The sequence below is a fragment of the Miniopterus schreibersii genome (assembly GCF_964146895.1).
Source record: "Miniopterus schreibersii genome assembly, chromosome: 3".
Lineage (NCBI taxonomy): Eukaryota > Metazoa > Chordata > Mammalia > Chiroptera > Miniopteridae > Miniopterus > Miniopterus schreibersii.
The window spans coordinates 33,630,133-33,656,738 of NC_138103.1; the positions used below are offsets into that span (position 1 = coordinate 33,630,133).

At 40.3% G+C, this 26,606-nt stretch overlaps 1 protein-coding gene across 7 annotated transcripts in view; it reads right to left on the reverse strand.

Annotated features, from left to right (window-relative positions):
- The window catches only part of GRAMD2B (GRAM domain containing 2B), a 107,785-nt gene that overhangs the window by 80,034 nt on the left and 1,145 nt on the right, over nt 1-26,606 (reverse strand). For 3 of the 7 annotated variants that reach the window (XM_081131814.1, XM_081131826.1, XM_081131823.1), the window contains exon 1: nt 13,313-13,513. In XM_081131814.1, coding sequence (XP_080987940.1) covers nt 13,313-13,452 — 140 coding nt within the window. In that variant the 5' untranslated portion in view covers nt 13,453-13,513. Of the gene's footprint in view, nt 1-13,312; nt 13,558-25,377; nt 25,513-26,606 lie in introns of those variants that run through there. The other 4 variants (XM_081131825.1, XM_081131818.1, XM_081131813.1 and 1 more) reach the window with 3 other exon arrangements.

Sequence of the window (26,606 nt, forward strand, 5' to 3'; positions counted from 1 at the left end):
TACCATGCTTTACAGCATTACCTCAGAATGTTCATATTAATGACCCAATCATTTGGTGTTCACATAGTACCACAGTGAAACAGACTCTGTTGTATTATTATAAATCTAGATATTGGTGAAAGTTCAAAGTCAAATCATTTGCTGAACCTGCTACTTCGTGGCAGGTGGACTGGTAAACAAGGTACCTTCTAATAGAGATATGCTTATTAATACTTAATAGAAAGAGGCCTTTTAAAAAAAACCTTTTGTTTAAACAACTCAGTGTAAAATTTTGCCACTTTCTTCATTATCAAAAGTTAAACTCTTGGTCAGTAGTTGACATAACTATATTTCCTAATGTGGACAATTTAGCAAATATTAAAAAACCCTTTTGAAAAACAACACATAATAATCCTTTGCTGTGACACACTTACTTTAAGCTATGTGTTTTTCTATTTTTGTTATTCCTATCTTAATTTGCAATCCAAAATAAAAAGCACTTAGGGATTACAACACTCTAAGGGGATAAAAAATAAGTATTTTTTCCGCTATAAATGTGGAAAGATGTTGTCACTCATGGGAGACTGACAGTGGAATAAAATGAAAAAAATTAATAATTACCCAGCTCGATAAAGTAATTCGTGGGATGACAGCCCAAATTCGAAGTCATCCAAAGGTGTTTTGAGTAACACTTATGTAGTGCTTCCACGTGCTATGTGGTTTTCTAAGCACTTCATGAGTATGGTAACTCATTCAATCCTTACAATAACCCTGTGAGGTAGGAACTATCATGTACCCTTTAACAGGAGAAGAAACTGAAGTACAGACATGCCAAGCCACTTAGATGAGATGGGCACCCATGTGTTCTGGCTGAGGAGTTGGTGTTCTTAACTACTCTTCTATACTTCTCAACTCCAACAGGAATTATTAGTGGAGTTGCTTTTGGATTTCTGGAATCTCTATTTTTTTAAAACCTCTAAATTGTGGGATATAATGTAGATTAATAAAAGTTTCAATAATTGTTTTCTTTCTTTTAAGAAAGAAAATAAAGATGCTACCACCATGATCTATGTTTCACTCTAAAATTCAATTCTACGTTAAATATATGTTATATATTCTAGTACATATGGTCTATATGATATGGTTATCTTGGGTAATGACAATATGGATAAATTTTATTTTCATATTTTCCAGGAATCAGTCACTTTGGAAACACCCTTTCATACCATAATAACAATTTCTTGTTTAGATTTGTTAACCTTTAGTAAATAATATTCCATTTCCTGATAAGAAATACTGATGATAATATTTAGAAAACAGGTCATGGTTGAAAAATGCATCTTTAAGTTAACAACAGCAACTGGAGCTGATTCAGTTTTGTAGGCCTGACGTTTATACAATCTGGGAGGCTTCTTTAAGAAAAACAAGACAAAATTAGGTGCACACAGTGAATATTGACTAAGAAGAGGTCCATTCAAGCGATAGGCCTCAAAGTTTCAGCTTTATTAGCTTCATGGTAAATTTACCACTTCAGATAGCAACTAAAATAAATTTTTAAAAATACTATGAGAGTAAGAATAAAATAATATCTGAAAAGAATTCCTCATCCCCCTCCCCCACCCATGAGGGGCTTGGAATTGCAAATTCCCTCATTTGATCCCCCCCACCTCCTTTTTATTTCTCCACTGTCTGGAAAAATCCTGTTCTCCATAGACAACTCCATTGTGTGAGAGGAGGGAAAAGGGAGGGTCAGTCATTTGCTCCAGGTCACAGAAGCCTATCAGACCAGGCCTGGGTGCTTTCCACTATCCTCTCAGTATATGAATTTGGAGAAATAATACTTTGATACGAAGAAGCCTCTTCTCCCAGTGTCTTTAGTCTTATTTGACCAGAGAAGACGCAAAGGTTGGAGAAATTTAAAACAAAGACAAAGCACAAATTCTCCAGTTCCCAAGTATAGCACATTGTTCAACCTTGTACACAGCAGCGCTGTTGGAAAATGTTTCATTTAGACAGAAGACAGAACTTGACCATTTGCACCCACCTTTTTTCTAGAGATAATTACATTTTTTTTTTTTTTTGAAGAGCTGTAGTTTTGAGAAAACTACTTAACTCGGTATTGGTGTTTCCCCCCCCCTACCTTATTTTCATGTTTCTTTATAGTCATCATAATAGAGACTCAGCCATAGGGGAGATGAAATAGCTTGGCAGCTGTTTAACTTTGGGTTTGGATCTCAGAGTCCTCATGTCTCTACATGCATTCAAATATAAAAAAAGGAACGTTTTAAACTTCATATTCTTTCCCCCCGCTGTGTTTAGCTCTCATTAAGACATTTATAAGTTATAAAAGAATGTATGGGGATAGTCAAACAAATAGGAAAAACCTCCTTAGAGTTTGACACAGGGTTGTGTGGATGATGACTCCCAACTGTGTTTCTATAGTAACACTTCACTTACCTTGTAACTATACAGAGAGTTAATAATTCTTGAGTGCTCCTACTTGCCAGCCACCATGTATGACCCACACCTAATCCTCAGAACAGCCCTAAAGGTAGGTGTTATTTGCCTCACCTCACAAATGAGGAAACTGAGGTTTAGAAAGATTCGTTAACTGGGCTAAAGCGACACAGTAAGAGCTGGAGCTATGATTCAAATACAGGTCTGAGAACTCCAAGACCAGTGCGCTCTCAGCATACACCACCTTTCAGATTAGGAATCGGTGGTAGCTCTGGTGTCACCCACAGCTGCTGTGCTGGCTGGCCTCCAAGGTGGCCCCATGTGATTCCCCCCTCTTGGCTTTCGCACACTTGTGTGTCCCTACCACACCGAACACACAGGACTGACCTGTAAAACCGACAGGATGTTGCAACAGTGCACGATACTATTGATTAAGTATCGTTTGAGGGAAATATTATTCTAGGCACAGGAAACAAGGGTGGAGGCGTGAAGACATGAAAGTTTGTGGCATGTGTGAGGGGTTATTTATGAAATTAAAAATCGATGCTTTATTAAATTAAATTCTTATTTCTTTCATGTCTAGTTTAATTCAATTTTACAGTAATTAAGTTTATTTTAAAACTTAATTCAATGTGAAATTAAGTTAAAATTAGGCTTACACTTACATTTATGGAAACAGAGATTTCAGCCTATATTGCTCCGTGTAGCCTTTTAATTGTGTAATTTCCTCCCTCTCTTTTCCTAATGGAAAAGAGAATAAAATGCACGGGACCTGTATCAGTTCACACCTCATAATCAGTCACTGTGGAACAGCGAAAGGTCCTGGCTCATGACCCAAAAGGCCCGAGGCGTCATTCGAGGTGCCACTAGCAGGTCTCCCCACAGCGGGCAGGTTCCTGACTTGTGCACCCTGCCTGTTCTGCTGAGCTCAGCCTTCCTGGGGTGAGGTCGGAGCCCCCAGCAGGGTTAGCCGTGCTGATAAACTCAGGGGAGCTCCTTCTTTATCTATCACCCACCACCATTTACTCATCCATCCAACACTTATCCATGTGGACTTCGTGCCAGGAACTGTGCTGAGTGGTGGGTTGGAAAGAAAAGGCAGAGCGAGGGAGAAGGACAAATCGGAGAACAGGTGGGATTTAGTGTGTGACAAATGCTGCACTGGAGGTAAAGGGGCAGTGTGAGCCCAGAGAAAGGGAGATCGGGGTCAAGGTGGGCTTCCTCAAGCCACTGATGCCTGCTTGAGCTGGGAAGGGCTCTGCCAGGGTGTTGGAGGCAGGAAAGAAGGTGCAAAGCCTGGAACTACCTGTATGGCCTGTGGTCTTCCTGGGGCACGAAGAGGGCAAACAATGGGACCTGGGAAGCGTCCAGGTCACAAGGGTCCTCCTCAGAGACCGAAAGAACCCTGTGAGGCAAATGAGCAACGGCTACGACTTCACCGACCCTACTTCCAGGTTCCCTTCCCCTTTGGCAGAAGCGAGTTTGGAGCAAGGCTTGTTCATGGCACATTGTTCTGCCTTACGGGTTTATTGGAGAGAGAACAGAAGGTTTCTTTTTCTCCAGTGTCATCCTGGCAGCTATTTGTTTTTCACATTAGGCAAAGTTTATTTTGTTCCACTCTGTATTGAAATGTGCAGTTTATTTCTAGATCTAAGTATTGCAGCATGGGGATTAACAGGAAATGTGCTGCAGAAAATTATAGTTGGGAGAGTTTGGCTAATCATTTAATCTTTAAAGTGCACGCACATTGCCTGCCTTCTATAGTAGCCTGGGTGTGTGTCTGTCACCCACAGAGCCTGGAGCCCCGGGAAGATTCCACAAGAGTCTCTTTTCACCACAGTTTCTTCTGTGTTCTAGGTGCTGGAGATAGAGAGGAAAAGATGTATGCCCAGCCTCTAAGAGCTTTAGGTGATAAGTGTATCACTCTGTATTCCTCTGTGGATCTCCCCCACTGCCTTATAATAACGACAGCAAGCATTAGAACATTTGCTGTGTGCCAAGCACTTTATATATTATCTCATTTAGGACTTGCCACAATTCAACGATTCTCCCCATTTTGCAGTTGAGGAAAATGACGCACAGAAAGATTGCTCAGCTAGTAAATACTGAAGCCAGGTGCGTCCAGCAAACAGTCCTCCTTATACAGAGAGAGCGTCCTTATGCAGAGATTCCAGAAAGTATTCCCTAATTGTTCATTAAATGAAATTGCCCATCATACGTATTGATTCACCATTTGTCAAAAGTATGTAGGGCAAATACCCTTCCCTTTTTACAGATACATTTAAACGAAACCCACAGAATCACATAATGAGCCAGGATAAAATTGAGAGTCCCAGGTAGGTCTTCTTAACTTTGCTTTTGCACACAGAGTAGCGTACCTATTTCTGAAACCAGTGTCCCCTCTCCGGTTGTAAAAGTAACCCTGGGTGAGATGAAGAGACACAATTAAATGACCTTTGAAGATAGATTTGATTTTTGGAAATTGCCCAAATAATTTGAAGCCACGCCAGGTGGATAAATGGGCCAGTGGAGTTGCATAAGGCTACTTTGGTCACATCTCTGACTGCGCGTTCACTCCTTGCGCTAATTTTGTTGTCTTAATTTTGCCCTGCACCAACCACAGGATGCTTATTATTCTTTTCTGTTACTTGCTTTCCTCATCTAAACAGGACAGAGAATAATCTCCATAATCCATCTACCACAGTGTAAAGCCACCAAGGTTTATAAGGTCACATCTGTAAAGAGTTCCCATGAGTAGGCCAGTGTGCAAATAGGAGAGATGGTTCTTCTTATTACTGCTGGGTTAGACGTAAACACTCATTCATCACACAGGTGCTTCTTGGCAGGGGTTCCCAATTTGTCCTCACGCAGCTCCTTATAGCTACACGTGGGGGCAACTCATAGAGCTTTCAGTTCAGTTACACTTGTGTGTTTTTGTTTTTGTTAAACACAGAGGAGAGAGAAAGGAAAAGGTATGAAGGCATGTAAATGAAGCTATTACCTTAAATAGCTCTTGAACTCATCCAAAATAGATTTCTATGAGGTTTTAAAATTTCATTTAAAAAGTGTTTCAAAGGCCCGGCTGGCGTGGCTCAGCAGTTGAGCATTGACCTGTGATCCAGGAGATTGCGGTTCGATTCCCGGTCAGGGCACATGCCCGGGTTGCGGGCTCGATCTCCGATAGGGGGCCTGCAGGAGGCAGCCGATCAATGACTCTCATCATTGATATTTCTCTCTCTCTCCTTCTCCCTTCCTCTCTCTGAAGTCAATAAAAACATATATATATATGCATTTAAAAAGTGAGTCAAAGACTAAAGCATAGATTATTCAGTTGCATTTTTTAAAAACAATTTTAGGTGTTCTGAAAAATATGAGAGGAAAACACTGATCAAAAACATTTTTGTAAAATTAGTTTTTCTATAAATATTTTCAAAATTGCCAAAAATGAGGGACTGATCCCAGGCAGTCACTTGCAAGCCAACAAGCATTCCAAGCTGGGGAGTTGATTCCCCAGCTGGCAGAATCGCCTCCGTTCCTTCCTCAGCACTACAAAGCACACGGCCCGTGCCAAGCTCTACAGGCACGAAAGCACAGGTCTGCTGGAGAAGACAGGCACTGAAGTAGCTGGCATCAGGGGCCAATCCAGGCTCTGTAGGCCTGAAGCTTAGACAACTTTTGGGTCTTCTTTAAGAAAAATTATGAATAAAAGTTAGGTACAAAAGCTAATGTTTATTTAGAATGAAGAAAGAAATAAAATTATTACTTTGAAAAAGCTGCCCTGGCCAGTGTGGCTCAGTTGGTTGAAGCGTTGCCCCATGTACTGGAAGGTTGTGGGTTCGATTCCTGGTCAGGGCACATACTTAGGTTTTGGGTTCGATCCCTGGTTAGGGGACATGGGGGAGGCAGCCGATCGATGTTCTCTTCCATGTTGGTCTTTCTCTCTCCCTTCCTCTCTCTCTCTGAAATCAATAGGCATATCCTCAGGATTAAAAAAGAAATAAATTAAAAAAAAGAAAAAGCTGACAAATTCCACCAACTTCTCCAAGTCCAGGAAAGTAATACAACACTCTTATGAACTGCCTGCCTGATGGACCCTATGATATTTTCTTTCAATTCTTAACTAATACTAATTGATCTCTTTATATGGCAACAATTTTGTAGTATTACCAGTAACGTGAACCAAGATAATTTAGTCGTTTCTCTAGAAAAAAGTTTCTTTTTTTCTATTGATAAGGTAGACATTCTCTTTTAGATTTAAACCTGTCCTTGATAATGCCATGCTAAGATGTGATTTACTCCGTATCACGCACAGAGGCAGTGGCTGCTTTTAGTATTCCCTTGGTTTTGTGCCCCATAAGCATAGGGATTCTGATAAATCGTGCAATTAGCATAAACATTTTTGGTGCACTTATAATCAGGCCAGCTGTACTGGGTGTCTAGTCCTAACTGGAGAGAACTTCTGTTTTGACTTGGCATTGATGAGAATGGAGGACACTGCCAATGCACATAGCTGAAGATGCGAAGAATTTGCTAGAGACGGGATTCTGGCTCCATACATCTCCAGTCTCGTTTGCCTTCCATTGCCCACATTCTTCCGAAGCATCGCACCTGTGGGACACGTTCACATCAGGATGCCACCTGTACTTCTGTGTCATTGAGCAGGGTGAATTGGCTCAGTGGGAGCTGAGCGTATTCCTGGAAGCCAGGAGGACTAGCAGTAACTTATGTGCGCATAGAAATGGTCGTAAATCACATGCATATCATTCACTAATCCCAAACTCAGTGCACCTCCAAACAATTCCCCTTAGCTCAGAATGTCAAACTTGCTCTTGGCTACTGGACTAGGGGGAATTGTGACAGAGGGAAAACTGGACTGCAGTCAGAGTGGCAGTTAAAGTATCGTCTGAGAAGTCTGTAAAAATGTATGACTATGGGAACAACTCGCAGGGCCTCGAAAGGGGCCTTTATAACCGAGGGCGGGACTCAAGCTTCACTGGCTTTGTAATAAATATATCCCTGATGGCAGTGCATTTGGATAAGTGGTTCAGATGGTGTATGGTGCCAACGAATAAGAAGAGGCTGCTGGCTCTGAGGGGCGGGAGAAGGAGAACACAGGGAAGTTATCCAGACCTTTCAGGAGGCACATCTTGAAAGCCAAATAGGAATTTCTCGGGCAGTTAAGGTGGACTTCCAGTATGTTCAAAAACCTGATGACAGGACAGAGCGTGTATGTTGAGAGACTATGGAGTGCTTTGTATAAGTGGACTGTGGGGAAGTGTGTGGTGAAACTGGGGAAAGAGACTCTAGGTCTCTTCTCTCCTGGCAATGACAGCCGCTGGAAGTTCTTTCCTCTCCTGCTGGGAAAATTCTAACTCTCCTATCAAAGGGGCCCGTTCCTCTGCACTTTGCCTCCTTACCTTAACATCGACAGGCCCCTTTCACTACATCCCGTCTGCCTTCTGACATCCGCTCTTCCCTCTCCTTTCCAAGGCTCCCTCGAGTTCACAGGCCCTGCCCTCAGCCTTCCCTAAGAATAGATTTACTCCACTCATTGAAACACTGGCCGCGCATTAGGACCAATACCGTTAGATATCTCCTTAGACAGGCCTGCTTTCTTTGACTGCTACCTCCCCATCGCTGCTCTTGGAGCAGGAGCTCACTTCCCAGAATTCGGCCTCCCTCCAGCTCCTAAACACCACCTTCATCTCTACAACTCCCTCGAACAGGAGCTGAGGCTGTGGGCTTTCTTAGTGAAATGGGTCCTGGTACTGCGTCCACATGTTCTTGGTTTTCACGTACCAAATAATGCTCCTGTCCTTTACTGAATAGCAGGAGAAGTGGGCTTGGCTGAGAAAAGCAAGGAGAAGTGGGTTTGGGGGGGGAGTGGAAAGGAAGAAGAGCAGACATTTCCTCTTTCCCTCACCGATGGCAGCTGGAAGGGGAGAGGAGTGGAAGCAGAGTCATTGCAGCCACTTAGTGGAGACATGAGTGTGACTACAGGTGACCTTGGACCTGCCTAGGTCATTGTTGACTACAGCCCGGAGTGGTTCCCAAACTACAGCATAGAGGAGTCTGGGGAGGGCTGGGCTGGTCCCACTCTGGCCCCATATCCCAGCTTAGGGATGCCTCACCTTTGTCTTCTTTGGTTGTCTTGGACCTTGTTTGTGCCCCAGAGCCCATAACTCCCCATTCTTTACATTAGCACTACTGGGAACCTGTCACCTATGCCTAAAATTGAAATAGACTGATACCCTAAAAGGAAATATTTTGGGAAAACAAATTTATTAAAAGCAATAGAGCTAATGGCTAATTTGCATAATAGTTCTCCAAAAGCCAGCTAGGTAATTCAATTCCTGATTTTTGTTTGCTAACTGACTAATTTATGCAACTATTAATTATCCAGAGCCTTTTTCAGTCTACTTATAAAGCTTACAGTAATTCATGGTTTTCAAGATCACCTGATATTCTGTATATTTTGGGAATTAATGATTTCTTGTGAATTTTAAATGTGCAAGTACTGTGCTCATAAATTTAGTGTCAAAGATCTTCACGTGAGGATCATCTCAGAGGAGGCCAGGAAAGCACTCAATAATTTTAACGACCTCTTATAAAACCTCAGTTAGAAGGGAAGGTTTTTAACCTGAGAAAGGCTGATAAAATCTAAAATGTTAAAAGCATTCATTTAAAAATCAAGAACAAAACAAGAATGCCTGGAATTACTACTTATACTCAACATTATAATGGAGTTCCTTGCTTGTATAATAAAATGAAAAATATTTAAAAGGAGTAAAGATCAGAAAAGTATAGACAAAATTTTTATTATTTCAAATAATATTGTCTACAAAGAAAATCTCATAGAGTCTATAGATTAATTATTAAGATGAATAAGAAGATTTAGCCAGGATGTTGAATATAAGATTAATTTAGAAATTTTATTACATCTTGTACAATAGCAACAAAATAAAATGCAATTTAAAATATACTTCCAATAGCAACAAAGGTGTGAAGCACCTAGGAATAAATCTAATAAACAATGTGTAAGGTCTTTGTGTAAAATATTCTAAAGCTTTATTGAAGGACATTAAAGAGGACCTAAATAAATGGAAGACATACCATGTGCATGAATAGGCATATTTACTACTATAAAATGTTAAATTTCTTCAAATTGAGCAATAGATTCAACGCAATTTCAATAAAAAAAGAGCCTTATTCTATAGGCTGATTCTGAAATTTAAATGGAAGAGCAAAGGGTCAAGAGTAGCCAATCACTTTTGAAGTAGGTAAGGAGTCTTATCAGATAACAAGACTTTTATTATAAAGTGATAGTCATGAAGACAGTGATATATGACAGAGTTGGCTTTGCAGATTAAAGTAGAGACTGTTCAATGAGTAATGTAGGACAATTTATTAACCATATAAAAAATTAAAATGATGTACTAATTCACACCAGGAACAAAAATAAATTCCAAAACCTTTATAGGACCCTGGTTTGAAAGGGAAACATAGTTTTAGAAAAAATACATAAGAACATACTTATGACCTCAGAGTAGGGAAGGGTTTTTTAAAAAAGTCACACAAAGTCAAGTCATTAAGAACATAATTAATAAACAGATAATTAAAAATAAGAACTTGGACATGATAGAGAGCATGAACAAACAAGTCATATGCTGGGATAAACATTTGCAACACATACAACTAACAAAAGATCAGTATCTGGAGTATTTTTAAAACTATCTAAAAATAAGAGAATGATAGTAATCCCTCTCCCCCTTCTGCCCCAAAAGTTCATAAGTCCATAAGGAGGCGTTTTACAGAAGAGGAAATGAAAATGACCAATAAACACATTGGGAAGATGTTCCTATTATGTTAATAAGGGAAATGCACTCTAAAACCACACTGAGATGCAATTTCACACGTTTCAGATTTGAAGAATTAAAAAGTCAGACAATGCCATTGTCATTGAAGCAAGGGAGTCACTGCTGGTAGTAGCATAAATAGCACAGAACTTTGGAACACAATTTGATATAATAAGTAAAGTTAAATATGTCCGTAATCTATGACTCAGCAATTTCTCTCCTAGGTACATACCTCACAGACATGGGCAAGATGTAGAATAGCTTGAATGAGCAAAAAACTGGAAATAACCCAGAAGGCGGCCAGGAAGCCCTTTTAAAGCGAACACCACATCGTGATACTCTCTTATTCTAAAGCCTCCGGTGGCTTCCCATGGCAATTAGAATAGAACTCTAAACACCTTCAACCTCTGCTTATCTCTACATTGGGCGCCACTTTCCCCAGGCTCCTCAAGACACAAGATCTTCCCACCTCCGGGCAACATACTACTGCTTCCAGATCATTCCATGGTTGGCTCTTTTTTCATGTTGTAAGTTGGCTTAAGTATCACTTCCTTAACTGTCCCTTACTTGCCACCCCATCTAAATTAGTTTTCCCATCTCATTCTCTATCTCAGCCCTGTATTTGTTCCCTGCAATAACATACATCGATATTTGAATTATAGATGTATGCATGTATTCATAATTTTTTTGCCTGTCTTCAGCATTAAACTAATGACCTTCACGAGGCCAGAGACTAGATCTAGCTTGTTCATGATTGTATCCCCTGTGCCTTCCACATAGCCTGGCATATAACACTTACTCATAAATCTTTGTTGAATCGGGTGATTGAATAAAAATACTGCATAAATTATATCTGTAGTTTGTTAATCTGAGAGTACATTTTATTAGCTCTTGTTCAGGGAAAGATAATGGGTTACCACAACTACCACATAAATTCTTGATATTTATTTAGAAGGTCAAGGGAAGTGTTTACCTGGACTTAATTTTGACCTGAAATAATTAACCAACAAGTGTCTGGAACACTTCTACAAATATTTTCAATGATTTTATATACAATATATTAAATAGATCTTTCAGCTAGACTAAAAGTCCTCCAATGCCCAAAGTGGAGATATGTGTAGTGTTTTTAGGTTGATTCTAATACATATTTAAAAAATCACTTATAGATATTAATAGAGAGCTTTTATGTTGAATATGTAAATATGCTGGTGAAATAGGCCTGGGCTCTTTTTGAAAGGGGCTTGAATTTAGATTGATGCAGGTTTTTATTTTATTTTATATTATTCTATTTATTTATCTATACTTATTTAAATCATATGTGTTATATTTATTTATGCTAAATGAAATAAGTCAGACAGAGAAGGGCAAATACTATATGATTTCATTTATATGTGGAATCTAAAAAACAAAATAAATGAACAAAAAAGCCAGAAAGAAACTCATAGATACAGAGAATATTTTGATGGTTTCCAGATGGGTGAAAAGGGGGAAGGGATTAAGAAATACAAATTGGTAGTTACAAAATAGTCACGGGGATGTAAAGTACAGCATAGGGCATATAATCAATAATATTGAGACAACTATGTATGGTGTCAGATGGGTAGATTTATCAGGGTGATCATTTTGTAAGTTATATTATTGTCTAAAAACTGGGTCATACACCTGAATCTAATATAATATTGTATGTCAACTGTGATTTAAAAATAAAACATTATTAAGAATGGCAAAAAAGTTCTACTTAGTGCAATTAATGAGTTAATTAATTTATGCATTTTAATTTAGTCTAATTTTTTTCTGGTAACAGATTGAGCTCCGAAAAGAATTTACATTACAATCTATAAAAAATATGGATTAAGCAGACAAAGTGATTTGAGAAATACTCAACTTTCAGCAAAATATGAAAATAATGCAAGAGTTTTTACATTTTCAATTACAGAAATTATGCTCTTGCTCAAACAGCCATAATGCAAGTTAGGCGGATTCATTTTAGTGATGGATGGAAAAACGAAGCTACCTTTAAAATAGGCATTAAGCAATATTTTGCATAAATTCAGACTCTTGGTCTCTAAAATGTCTTTTAAAAATTATTTAACTCATACTCATAGTTTGCATTCCGATACATGAATGCCATGAAATGAAATGGGGTTTCTTTGTTTTCTATTTTATTTTTAAACATTATTATTTTGAGCACCTCTTTGTGTCAATGACTTAAAATGATCACAATAAGACAGGTGATCCACTTTGTGGATGTGAAAGTGAACTCCAGGAGGTGTGGAGGTCCCTCTGCTTTCCCTTGAGCATTTACATGGAAGGCACATTCATGTTCACAGCTAAGTTGGGTGAGAAACTTTTTCTTGTTATTGATCTCTCCTTGCACTTGCTATCTACCTTTTATAGGTTGCTAGAGAATTATTATGAGCAAAATGAATAAAGAGCAATCAGTGCATTTTCATGAAAAGTGTGTAGTTGTTGGAGTGGCGCTGATGGGGACGTGAACACTTCCAGCCAGCAGGGCTATGTTCTGACCCTGGTCAGAGCTGTTGTAAATCACTGTACAGTGACTAGTTGAGCCAGACCATAGCTAGTACCATTTAAACATTTAACTTAGAGAACCGAAAAGAGCGCAGTTGCTTTAATATTTTAATAATTACTATTTTAATAATAATGCCGGACATTTTGACACCGAAGTAAGGCTTCTGGTTCAGTTATGGCTTCACTTCCTAGGAACCCGAGAGTGAGTGGGGAACTGAGGAGCTGTGTGGCCAGCAGGGGTCTGGGGCCCGAAAGCCCTAGAGCAGGCACAGACCGCCGCTGTCCCCTGACAGGGTAAAGCTCTATTTGCTCAGGAGGTCACATCCCTTGCTAGGCACCCCTTCCATCCACCGGCCCAAATGCCAAGGCTGTGCCTGCTCCCCCCCCAACCCGGGCACATTGCCGCTTCAGGGGGTGAGGAAGGAGCCCTTTAAGGAACACCTGTCGGGCGACAGAAGCCATCAACGGGACAGCCGCGACGGACCCACCTGAGAAACACGGAGCCCGGGCTGTCGGAGGGGCTGTGCGGGGCCTCTGAGCGCGCCTTCCTGGGGCTGCCGGGCGTGTCAAAGCGGAACTCCGTGTCGCTGGAGGACAGCCTTTTCTTCACCATGGTGCCCTTGTCCATCGCCAAGTCCAGAAATAAGCTCAAAGGCTCATTTCGGAATCTCCCCAGGAAGGTGAAAGTCTGCGTTTCCCTTTGCTCCGCTCCGCATGGCAGGAAGCTCGCTCTTCCTACGACTCCTAGTCTAGCTGAGGCTTTTTTTTTTTAAAGCTAGTTAATGAGTAACATGTAAGTATGACACAGGGCGGTTTTCATCCTACCCACATTTGCTCTAGAGGAAAAATAAATGTGTTTGGGAAATTCAGCTTTCAGTTTACTCGCGGGGACACAACACAACTCTGGGGGTTTAGGCAGAAAAGGCTACGGAAAAGGAAAGGCTTAAAACAACGAGGTGCAGAGAATGGCAGTGTCTCAACGTTAAAAGCAGAGATTCTTTTTCTAATCCCCTGGGCCCGAACGACAGGGTGAAGAGTGTGGACATCTTTGTGCCTTTGCACCCGCAGGAAATAACCACCCGCAGGCCGCGTTTGGCCAGATGTGCAGGAGCTATGCTGCCTGGTCCGTGGGCCTGACGAGCTTGGGAGTCGTTGTGGAAGCAATGTGTATCAAGTCAAGGGAACCTGAATGTTGTGTATTTTGCTGCATTGCAGGTGGCTGTGACCTGTATCCAAACAACAACGAAGGCAAACAAATAGAAACTGGGAGGCCAGGGCTCGGGTGCCACCACTGCCGCTTGCTGGTTGGGTAACCATGGGCGATCCCAACCCTGCTGAGCGTGGCGTCTGCCAGGCCTGTCACAGGGTTAGAACAAAATCATGTAGGAGAATATGTTGTGGAAATTTGCAAATAGTCTATATACGGAGGTGGGCAAAAGTAGGTTAATAATAATAATAAGAAATTCAATAATTAATAAATACTAATACAACAGTGAGTAAACTTCTTCCCATACTCACAACTGTAGACCTACTTTTGCCTGCCCCTGTATTGTTGTTGCTGTGAATTAGAACACATTTAACCTGTGAGTTCAGAAAATGAATTTTTTTAGCTGTTGTTCTTCAGTCACTTAATATTCACGCACAAGGAAAACATCAGTGTCTCTCCCGCAGTGTCACTAGCCACGGTGAAGGATTTGGTCCAAGCCGCTGCGCTCTCTCCTTGTTTGCCTCGTGATTGGTCAGTGGCCTTGGGGAATGACTGGCTTAAGCTTAAGTGAGGTACACAGATTCTGATTGTGGAAGAGAGCAAAGTTTCCTGGAAAATCAAACCTTTAGCCTTGGCCTGTTGAGCACTTTGTTCTAACCAGCTGATAACCAGCCAGGGACAGGCTTGTGCTGTTCTGTGAGCAGTGGACTCTAAACATATTTTTGAAATTAGACAAAGTGTCTTTTGGTTAGATTTCACTGGTGTCTAATAGGGCGACCAACTTTTCCCAGGTGTGTCTGGGATTTTCCTGGTTTTACACTGAATGCCCTGTATCCTAGGGACCCCTCGAGTGCTGGGGAAGATGTGACAGGTGGTCACCTGGCTCCCAGTGCTGTCCTGCTACAATTCTGATGGTGTTCTGCACCCAGCATGTCTCCTTGTCCTTCCTCATAGTGCACTATCTGTATTTCTCTTTCCACCTTACTTCTATGTTGCACTTATGTTGGAAAGATATTAAATAAGTTATAATAAAGTGTCAGATTAAGCAAACTCGTCACCGTACCTCATATAATGGCAATAACCTGCAAGGCAGATTCTGCTCCTTATAAACAAAAAACTCTAATGAGCACACTAATAGATAATGAAATATAATGTTACTATCCCCCAGGGAGAGATGGATTTTAACTGGGGGCAATGCTTAACTTAGAACAAGATGTTTGTAAAGGAGCAAATTCCAGTGTCAGCAGCCAGTCTCTGGAAATATTTTTTTTAACAGAGAAGCTTTCTTAGTACTCAGTCAATCAGCAATATTTTATCATCCAGGCTCCATGCTGGCTGCAATAAGGGATACAAAAAAATTTTAAGAAGCAGGTCCTTGCTCCAATAATGTAGCTAGGAAGAGACAATATACACATTTGAAAAGTCAACTAACAATAAAGGAGGAAGGAAGGCAGTAAATCAGGCTAGTATTTCTTGAGTCTCCGTATACCTAATATCTTTTGAGTCTATATAGCATTTCTGCTAGATACATAATAACATCTCATTTAATCCTTGCCCAAAGTACATTTTTACAGATGATAAAGCTATATCTTAAAAAGGTTAAGCGAGTTGGCCATAATTAAGTAGTCATAAGAATGTGGTTATGACAGAATTTATTCACTCATTCAATACATGTTAACTGAGCATTTACATTCAAAAGGAGGCAAGATCATTTGAGACTGGGATTGTTTAGAAAAGGTGGAGTTTGAGTTGGGCTCTGAAGAATGGGGAGCCTTTCGAGAGGCAGAAAGGGAAGGATGTAAGGCTCATGAGCAAATAGGCATGGGCCAGGTGTGTGTGTGAGGGTGGAGAAATTGTGTTGGTGAGGCAGGGGAATAGCTTTGACCATTTAGATGGAGGCTGAATTATGAAAGACCCGGAATGCCAGTGGGTAGTTCAAGCTTTATCTTGTAGGTAATGGAAATAAAATGATGAAAGACTAGTTTGATGGCCATGTGGATAATGCTTTGGAAGCAGAAGGAGATGAGTTGGCTCATTACAGCAATCATCTGTTGATATGGTTATTTCATTTAGGCAGCAACTACCAGTTTGTAGGAAGCAGCTCTAAAGTAGTTGAAACAGTATTGACTCAACTCTTAGGTAAGATGTTAATTCCTTATCATAAAAAAATTTGTGTTAATGATGAGATTGCTGAAAGTCTAGAGCAGGGGTCACAAACTCAAATGCCTTCAAGAGCCAGAAAGGTAAGTAAAACCACAAGATGGGGAGGGAGAGAAACCAGCAGAGAGTGGCAGAAAAGTGTGACTCATGCCCTCCCTAGTGGCACTCCCATTTTAAAGTACAGATGCTGGTGGGAGGGCCTGTCTGAGGGCAGGAGTTTTTTGGGTTTTTTATAATCTTTGTCTGAGGATATATTTTCCATTGATTTTTAGAGATAATGGGAAGGAGGGGGAGAGACAGAGATATATATAGATAGAGATAACCATCAATGTGAGAGAGATACGTCGATTGGTTGCCTCTTGAATGCACCCAGCCAGGGCCCGAGATCGAACCTGCAACCCAGGTACGGGCCCTTTACAGGGAATTGAACCTGTGACCCTTCTGTGCATGTGCTGACGCTCTAACCACTGAACCACACCGGCCAGGGCAGGAGTCGCTTCTTGATAGGAGCTGCCTTTGCTAAATCTTTCAAAATTTGTAGTAGTTATGTTTGGACTTTATGTTCAAACATGACCATTGAAAGCCAATGCGAATTCTGTCTGACGGCTTTATTTTTAAGATGAATGGCAGTTGACGGCTGTGCAGCAATTTACTGATGTAAATTTGCTGATGCCGGCACAGAGCTGCCACCATTTGACCCCCTCAACCACTTAGACATGAACTCTGCTCAAAGCATTCCTAGCCTTTGCCACAGCTTTCATTTTTATGTGTAAAAATGAAATCAGAGACCAGATGATCAAAGATAAACAACCAGAGTAGGACATTTATGTGAATATAGCTATAAAATGAGCATACCCACTAGCAAAAAAATGAATAACCTATGATAACAATGTAAATACAACTAAAATAAAGGTAGCAGAGAACTTTAATACCCTTCCATGGAAATTGAGATTTAAAAAAACATAACCAAATAAGACAAAAACTGTCAACTAGCAGGTGATTTTAAGTAAGACTACCAATGACTGAAATATCTCATTTTTCTGATGCTCTCCAATAAGTGACCACGTTACCTCGTTATAAATAGAGACTGTAAAAGAGAGTCTGGCCTGTGTGGCTCAGCGGTTGAGCATCGACCTAGGATCCAGGAGATCGCGGTTCGATTCCTGGTCAGGGCACATGCCTGGACTGTGAGCTCGATCCCCAGGAGGGGGTGTGCAGGAGGCAGCTGATCGATGACTCTCGTCATTGATGTTTCTATCTCTCTCTTCCTCTCCCTTCCTCTCACTGAAATCAATAAAAATAATTTTTAAGAAAAGAAAAGAGAATAACGAGTTTGGGCTCCCCTACTTGGGAAGTTCAGTTAACATCTCTAGACTTTTTCCCTCTTCTACTGAAGGAAGAGATACTAAGCTAGATTTGGCCTGCTGACATGTTCCATTTGGCCTTTACCAGGTTTTATAAGTGGAAATTTTTTATACATTTCCTATAAAACATGGTCCTCTGGCGTCGCCTGGAAAATCAGATCTGGCAGGGAAGAGTATGACTGGCAGGGACTGAGTAGCCCTGCTCCCTTGTGACGTGGCTGAACTGGCCTCGGCCTGCAGTCTTCCTCGGCGCTCACCCTGCCTGCTCTGCTTCACTGGTTTTCATTACCTGCATTTGGGTTTAAAGCCCCCAGCCTAGGTGATGTTGAAAGTCCTCTCTAGCTTTCATATTCTTTCCTTAAACCCCACTCATGAAAGTTTTACTGTAAGATTTTTTTGGTCTTCAATGAAACAAGGTTCATAGATAACTCCAAGAATTTAGTCTTATGTAATGATGATAATCTTTGCTTCTTTTAGCCAACCATTCTGAAGTCCACAAATAAGGAACTAATATACCTCCTGGTGCCTAGATAGGGGCTGGGGAGCTCACGCCTGTAGCTTCTCCTCCTGTGCTGCAGGTGCGGCGCTTGGATGCTCAGGCACAAGACCAGACTGACACCACCAGATAAGCAGAGCTTCAGCACTGAGCTTTCGAGGGGCATGGGCCGTACCTTTCCATGATAAAGAAACTAGGTTTCCTCTACAATTAGCTAACATTATAAATATTTGTGCCTTCAGATTTACCTGCTGGATCATGCTGTGTTCAGGCGAGTATTAGTAAAATTACTTCGGATACTCGAAGCACATGCTGCCGCCACTTGGGCTAAGTAGCACACGGTCTGGTGAAGTTACCTGGAGGTTCAGACTTCGTCACGAAATAGCCATACATGAAGTACCAGTGTTGGAGTGTAGTATGAGTGTCCTCACGCGCCTGCAGTGGGCTGTGCGACGCTGTGGCTCAGCATGTGGGTTTGGGGCTCAGGTGGCCTGGATTGGAAGGGTGGCTTCATTATTTCCTTGTTGTGTTACTTTAGAAAGGCACTTAGCCTGTCCAAGCCTCTGTAAAATAGTGATGATAATAACGCCTTCCTCAGAAGGACTTGGTGGTGTGTAAAGGTTAAGCATGAAGCCTGCATGTAGGAAGCACCGAGAGAATACTATGGATGCCGACGAGGAGGGAGATTGTGCTTTGAACTGCTTATATTTTCACTGAAGTTGAATGAAGTCTTACTATGATATAATGCAAAGGTATGATTTCCTTTCTGAATGTGACATCAGCTGTGTGTCTGCACGTGGAAGCCCTAATCTCAGAGGGAGAGCGAGCGCTACATGCAGTGTTGACAGTGGTGTTAATGCCCCCGCTGAGCAGTCTGGAATATTCCAGTCTAACTAATGGACCAGATCATATCTCAAGCCCCTTCCTCTCACCTCAAGCTTCTTTACTCTGTGGTTTCCGGTAAAGATTGGAGAGGAGATGAGTTCCTCCCCTAAGGTCCTGAGCCCTTCTCTGAGAGGATGCAGACAGGCCACTGTGTTTCCCTTGACAGAAAGCTCTTAGTATCTGCTGCAGCTGGAGGGAGTGGTGCCTCCAGAGGGATCAGCAGGTTGACTGTAGTTTTAGTAAACACAGCAGTATCAGACTTAAGGCAATCTTTCTTTTTGTGCGTTTGGTCTTTGTGATGTAAGGGAAAGAAATTTGAAGACCCATGTACTTACTCTAGTCCTACTTGGGCAAGTCTTTTCACTGCTCGCAGTTGCATTTGCTTAAATTTATAAACCGAGTTGAGACAGGTGATTTTAAACATTCTGTGAGTGTAAATCTCTGTCTACTGATATATTATTTAAACAGTGGTGTGCTGGTAAACTGGTTTTCCAGGGGGGAAGCTCTGCTTAGTAATGTTCACCAATTTCCAGAGTGAAACGCTCCCAGCCGGGCTGATGTTAGGCCACCAGTGCGATGCAACCAAAGATAACTTTGGAAAGAGGTGATGATAGCTCTTTCGAGCCAGGATGAGGTGACTCCCTCACACCACTGTAAATGTTTAAACACCCAGCTTCAGTGTTTAGTAAAACGCAAGAGTTTGGCCCCAGAGTTACCAGATTTAAATAACTGTTCTTTGATGTAAATAGCATTATATTCTGGCAAGTTGCATAATAGTGATTGTATAATCTGCCTTTGTTTGATTTTATACAAATTGGCAATTCTTTCCAGAAAAATACTTATGAATATCATATGATTTTTAATGTCCTCATAAGGGATTTTTTTTTTTATTGTGGTAAAATAGACACAGTTCAGTGGCATTAACTGCATTTCTAATGCTGTGCCATAAGGTTTTTAACATACACCTTTTGTTTATAAAACAAAATGCACAAAATATAAAGAAGAAAATTACAAAATCATCTGTAATTCTCAACCCCCAGAGATAACCACAGTGAACATTTTAGCATGATCAAAATTGTATTTTACTCTAAAGGATTGACAAAGTTGTTTGGTAATCCTGGAAATATATCCAACATTTACTAAATAGATTTTTATTATTTTCAAGGGACCTTACCATTCAATGTGAGGAACACAGAGACAAAGTTTTCTGTTCTTTCCTCCTAGGGGAGCTCCAGGGGCCAGGTAGTTGACAGATAACCAGACATATTCAGAGAAATCCATAACACGGGTTTGAGATTCGTTTCGGAGCAGACATAACACTGGCAAAAATGTTTTTGAGATTAGTCTGGAAACTAGATGGTAGATGATGAAACTTTAAAACAAATGGGGACCCTGGGAAGCATCTGATAAAGATACTTCGTGTTATAGATCTATGTGCCCAGGGGGGGTTAGGTGACCTACTGGAAGTGACATGAGTAATAAGTGGCAGAGCTAGGACTGCCTTCCTGCCTCTCTTCACTCCTGGCCTAGTAATCTGGCTCCTGTTCATACCACACTGCTCTACAGCACTCTCCTGTCACTCAGGGGAGAATGAAACACATACCAGGCACTGCCAGCAATAGCCCACATGGGATTCATATTGTCTTTATACAGGACAAGGGAGGGACACAATTGCATAATCTACAATCTTTCATTTTCCCCTGGTATTGTATGAAGTAACAAAAAATACTTTTTTACTCTTAGGCATTAACTTTCTTAGGCTCTCTCATGAATAACAATATTTTAAAATTTCACCAGTTCTCTAAATTTCAGGGATTTCCTCCCCATAGTTTGCTATTGGATTCCAGGGTGAGTATATATTTTACTTAAAAACACAGATTTTGTGTTTGAATCTTACAATGCCACTTAATAACTTTAGTTTTCTAATCTGTAAAATGGGGGAAATAATAGTGTACACCTAATAAGTTTGTTGGGAAAGTAAATTAGTTAATGCTGGTAAAGACTGAATATTACTTGGCACATAATCAGCACTCAGGAGGTGTTACCATTATTGTTGCCAACATTTATAATAAAAGCATAGGGCCTTATTTAAAATAACTGTTTTTGAAGGTTTTAAAAACAGCTTAAGATATTTATATAACATAAAATCCACTTGTTTAAGTGTATAATTTAGTGTTTTTTAGCACATTTTCACAGAGTTACACAGCCCCTTCATCTAATTTTGGAACATTTTCTCTCCCCCTCCCAAATATTTCTCTCTCTCTCTCTGTCTCTCTCTTTTGGAAAGAACATTTAAGTTCTACTCTCTTAGCCAATTTTTAAAAATTTTATTTTTCAATTACAGTGTACATTCAATGTTATTTTGTATTAGTTTCAGGTGTACAGCTTAGTGGTTAGACAATCAAGTACTTAACAAAGTTGTCACCACAATATTTCAAGTACCCACCTGGCACCATGCATAATTATTACAATATTATTGACTATATTTCTTATGCTGTATTTTATATCCCCAGGACTACTTTGTGACTACCAATTCGTAGTTAATTTCGGAACATTTTCATTGCTCTGAAAAGGTGCCTTGTAGACCCATTAGGAGTTACTCTTCATCCCCCCTACAGCTCCCCTTTTCTGCCCTAGGAAACCATTAACCTTCTAATGTGCTTTTTGTCTCTCTAGATGAGACATTCCCTATCTCATCTATGGAGGGAGAAAGTACCTCTTCTGGACATTTCATATAAATGGAATCATAGTACCTGTGATCCCTTGTGACTGGCTTCTTTCACTTAGCATGCTTTCAAATTTCATTCACATTGTAGCATGTATCAGTACGTCATGTATTTTATGACCATATAATATTCCACTGTATGGATATGACACATTTTATTTATCCATTCTTCAATTGATGGATGTTTGTTTTGTTTCCATTTTGGGATATTACAAATAATGCTGCTATGGAAATTTGTGTACAAGTTTTGTGTGGATATATATTTTTAATAATTTTGGTTATATACCTATGAAAGAAATTGCTGTTTTTAACTTTTTGAGGAATTACCAAACTGTTTTCCAAAGTTACCACAACATTTTATTTATTTATTTATTTTTAATTTTTTCATTTTTTAAATATATCTTCATTGATTTCAGAGAGAAGAAAGGAGAGGGAGAGAGAGAGATAGAAACATCAATGATGAGAGAGTCATTGACCAAGCCCGCAACCGGGCATGTGCCCTGACCGGGAATCGAACCCCGATCGCCTGGATTCTAGGTCGATGCTCAACCGCTGAGCCATGCCCGGCCGGGCGTACCACAACATTTTACATTCCAACCAGCAGCAGATGAGGGTTCCAATTTCTCCACATGCTTGCCAACACTGATTTTTTTTTTTTTTTTTGATTATAGTGATTTTAGTGGATGGGAGTATCTCATGCATTTAATTTACATTTTCCTAATCTGACTATGTTGAGCATCTTTTCTGTGCTTATTGACCACTTATATATCTTTTGGAGAAAAAGCCATTTAAATCCTTTGCCCATTTTCAAACTGTGTTATTTGTATCTTTATTATCAAGTTGTATCCTTTATATATTTTGAATACAAGTCCCTTATTAGATATGATTTCCAAATATTTACTTTTTTGATGGTGAAAAAGCACAAAAGTTTTTAATTTCAATAATGTCCAATGTATCGATCTTTTCTTTTATCACGCGTTTGTGGTGGTGTGCCTAAGAAATAATTGCCTAACCCAAGGTCATGAAGATTTACTTCTATGTTTTCAAGAATTTTATAGTTTTAGCATTTACATAAGTGTGAGGCCTCTGATTAACTCTGAGTAAATTCTTGCGTGTGTTGTGAAGCAGGGGTCCAACTTCATTCTTTTGCATGTTGTCCTGGCACTTCACTCTTGCCAGTTTTCCGGGCACTAGTGTTGAAAAGACTATTCATTTCTTATTGAATTGTCTTGTCCCCTTTGTTGAAAATGAATTGACCATAAATGTTAGGGTTTATTTCTGGGTAATTATTTTATTTTAATTAAAAAAATATGTTATCATTGATTTTTTTAAAAAGAGAGGAAGGGAGAGGGAGAGAGCGAGAGAAACATCAAAGAGAGAGAGAGAAGCACTGATCGGCTGCCTCCTGCATGCCCCTCTACTGGAGATCAAAGCCGCAACCCAGCCGTGCGCCCTGACCTCCAGAATTGACACCATGACCTTTTGGTGCATGGGACAAAGCTCAATCAACTTAGCCATACCGGCCAGGGTGCTAATTATTTTAAACAATGTAATCAGAAACTTATTCACAGTTGATGAATTTGATCGCCACTGTCCCTTCTGAAGACATGTATTTTTATTATTTTTTTAATATTTATTTTATTTTATTATTATTTTTATTTTTTTATGTCTTCATAGGTCCAGGGCCAAGATTTCTGGTATTTTCCCTTTATCCTTCTTGATAATCCCGAAATCATGTATTTTTTTCAGGTGGTTGTTTATTTCCCCTGTTTGTAACAATAGTGATAGCAAAGAAGACTAATAATGATGATTCTCTCAAACTCTTCCGGCATTCAGAAGAGCATGAAGTCTCATCTCTTAAAGACTGGCAAAGAGAAATAGTTCATATACTAATATGCTTCTATGTGACTGTTGATTCTATTTCTTCAACTCAGTGATCACCCTACTTTTTTTTTTTTTAAAACAGTGAAGAACAGTGAGGCTGGGCTGAATTCAGAAGAGGAGACTGAGATGGTGCTGTCTGCGATAGTTTAGTCTTGAGAATTTAGCTCATAGGGTCTTTTAAGATGTGAGTCAGGTCAAAAGCACGCAATTTAGGGAAGAAAAAAAATGCACATGTCTAATAACCAAATGAAAAATATTCTCTACTAGTTATTGAAAAATGCAGAACATGACCCAATTGGGTAACAAGTTGGACGAGTTTTTTAAAGGTCATATTTTTGTGCAATACTGGAAATAATCTGATAAAGGAGTTATTTTCATTTTGAAGAAGGCAGAGAGGCACAGATTGCTCAGTGAATGTGTCCCATGTGTCACGGCTTGTTTGTGAAAAGCTGAGACTGAGCCGCATTTACAGAAGCTTACTAACTCCTCCATAGCCACAGTGAGCATTTAGTCCAGACAGGCCAGAGGTGGTTCTGAGATTGCTGTAAACCTGTGTCTGAATTCTATACCTGCCCTATGCAGCTATGAAAACTCTAGCGTAGGTCGGGGTTTGGTGATGGGGCTGGGCCATCGTGGGAACTTTGGAGACATGGCTTGTCCTCTGAGAGACCGTGTTCCAGCATTTCTTATAAGGTTTTCAGGGAAGGAGATAAAGAGTGGAAGGGAACTTTATTTAATCCTCCTAACAACACTAGGAGATAGGTATAGTTCTCATCATTTTGGAGGTGAGAAGACAGAACTCAAGAGAAATTGTCTCTTTTCCTAGCCATGACATTCAGTTAAGTGGCAGCACAGCGTTGGCATTCTAAGGCAGGTCTGTGGAACCCAAGGCCCCGGGTCTCTCCACTGTTACCCACAGCCTCTCCCCCAAGGAAACAAAGCACGTGGTTCCTAGTCTCTGAGCCCATTTACATTTCATCTTATATTGTCTGCTCCCATCACACCTCACGCGCAATGTTTGCCTTCACAGTGTCTGTGTGTACACATGGCGATGCCTGCAAATGTCTCCCTGGAGCCTTTCTCTTTATTGCCCCAGGTCTGGGCTGAGCCGAATAACCTCCCCATAAAACCCTGTTTCCTTTGAAAATAGGATTCTTTGAGGGATACTTAAGCAATTGTAGTTGGAATTCTAGAGGAATTTTTTTTTTAATTAAATACCTCTACATATGCTTAGTACTCTGCTAGTAGTTGTGCAAAATTTAAACTAGAAAACAAAGCAAAAGCTAAAAAACCAAAAGCCTAACCATAGGCTGTCTGCTTACAAGGAAGTCAAAGAAAAGTAACTAAAACCAAACCCATCTTTCTAGATTAAAAGGAACTTAAAACCAGAACTCACAGAGCTGACACGGCAAGTATGACAGTGCAAGTAGGTTCTAATCCCATTTTCTCGGGTTCTCCTGAATCGTCTGAGTCCTAGACGGCAACCACGCTTTTCAAGCCTTTGCTAGCATTGCTCATCGGCTCCCTCTTGAGTTCTTTGTTCAGCTTGTATAGCATGAAAAACCTCAAACGCTGCCAGTTCTTCTATGCAATAAACCTACAGGCAAAATGCACTGTGTCGGTTTCCAGAGTACATTAAAGCGTGCGGGGACTATCTTACTGTTGCTCAAGCCCTTGATGATAAACAAGAAAAATGCCCCCACTGGGCAACCAAAGACCTCCTCCGCGTGGAGACTTTCTGTCCTTAAGATACCCAAAAGACCTTTCATATAGCAAAGAGGCAGCACTCTACTCTCAACTGTTTTTTTCCAGGTCTGAGACCTGTCACTTACGATTTGAGGTCTGCATCCATTTTCACTTTCTTCCAGGGCATAAATTGTATTTGGATTGTCTCCTGGACACTCTTTGCTGACAGAGCCTGCTGTATTCTCCACATCTTCTAGAAGCCAGCTGATCTTCCAGAAGCTCTGTGGAGTACCAGGAAGGAACGTTAAGTTGACTCCTGATCTGGCCAATGACAGCCCTTTCAGCCAGTGGCCTGTTGCTCTTCTGAAGGTTTCTCATTCTTAAGTCTGCTCAGAAGGACAGGATCAACCATACCTGAAAGTCACATCTGTATGGGTCAGCAAATGACCACACAAAGACATGGTATGTAACTCCTAAGATATCATTACCTTCTCTCCTCAAGAGCTTTATCTTATCTTGATGCTGGCGTGGGGTCACTTTCACTGACCCCTTACTCATAATGACCTATGTCTTACTCCAATCCCGATGTCTTTCCTCACTCTAAAAGGTACTGAGCACATTAAGTTCCACCCTAATTCTCCTTAAATGGTCTTCAGTTTACTCCTTTAAGTTTATGACTATACATCATTTAAATTAAACATGCCTAACACAACTTTGATATTGATTGCTAAATATTATTAATATTTTATCATCACCCATGTCTCAACTGTGCTTTCTATAATCAGAATATGCCTTTACTTATGCCCTTTATTTTTTAACATCATGTTTTATAATGTATTCATCATGGTTCTTTCCTCACTGTGGGGGCTCAGTAAATAAATATTTACTGATGATAAACCTGTCATGCTAGAAGGGGAATTCACCAGAAGTTGATTTTTAAAAATTCTTTCTTCTTTATAGCTGTTCCACCATGCCATTAAAGCAAACACTAATGTTGCACACTAATTAGAAGAATAATAAAATGTAACGAAGGGGCTTTTACTTTGTATAAAAAAATCTAATTGGCTGAACTCAATGATTAAATATTTTTAAGTATGTAATTAATCTAAGACCTTTGTAAAGCAAAATGTATGTGAGGAGATGGTTTACTTAAGCAGGAAATACTAGGATGAAGATTTACAAATGAGAAAGAAGAGCGCAGTTTGCTTCAGGTCAAGACTAGATAACAGAACAAGATATTTCCATGCATGAGATTCTTAGGAATGCAAATCTCTTTTATTCTCTGTCTTCCCTTTCCTGCTCTTCCAAAGTTTGCTCTTCACCCTGTGTTAGACTGAAGGCTTGATGCTCTCAATTAATTTAATGGCCTCTGTGT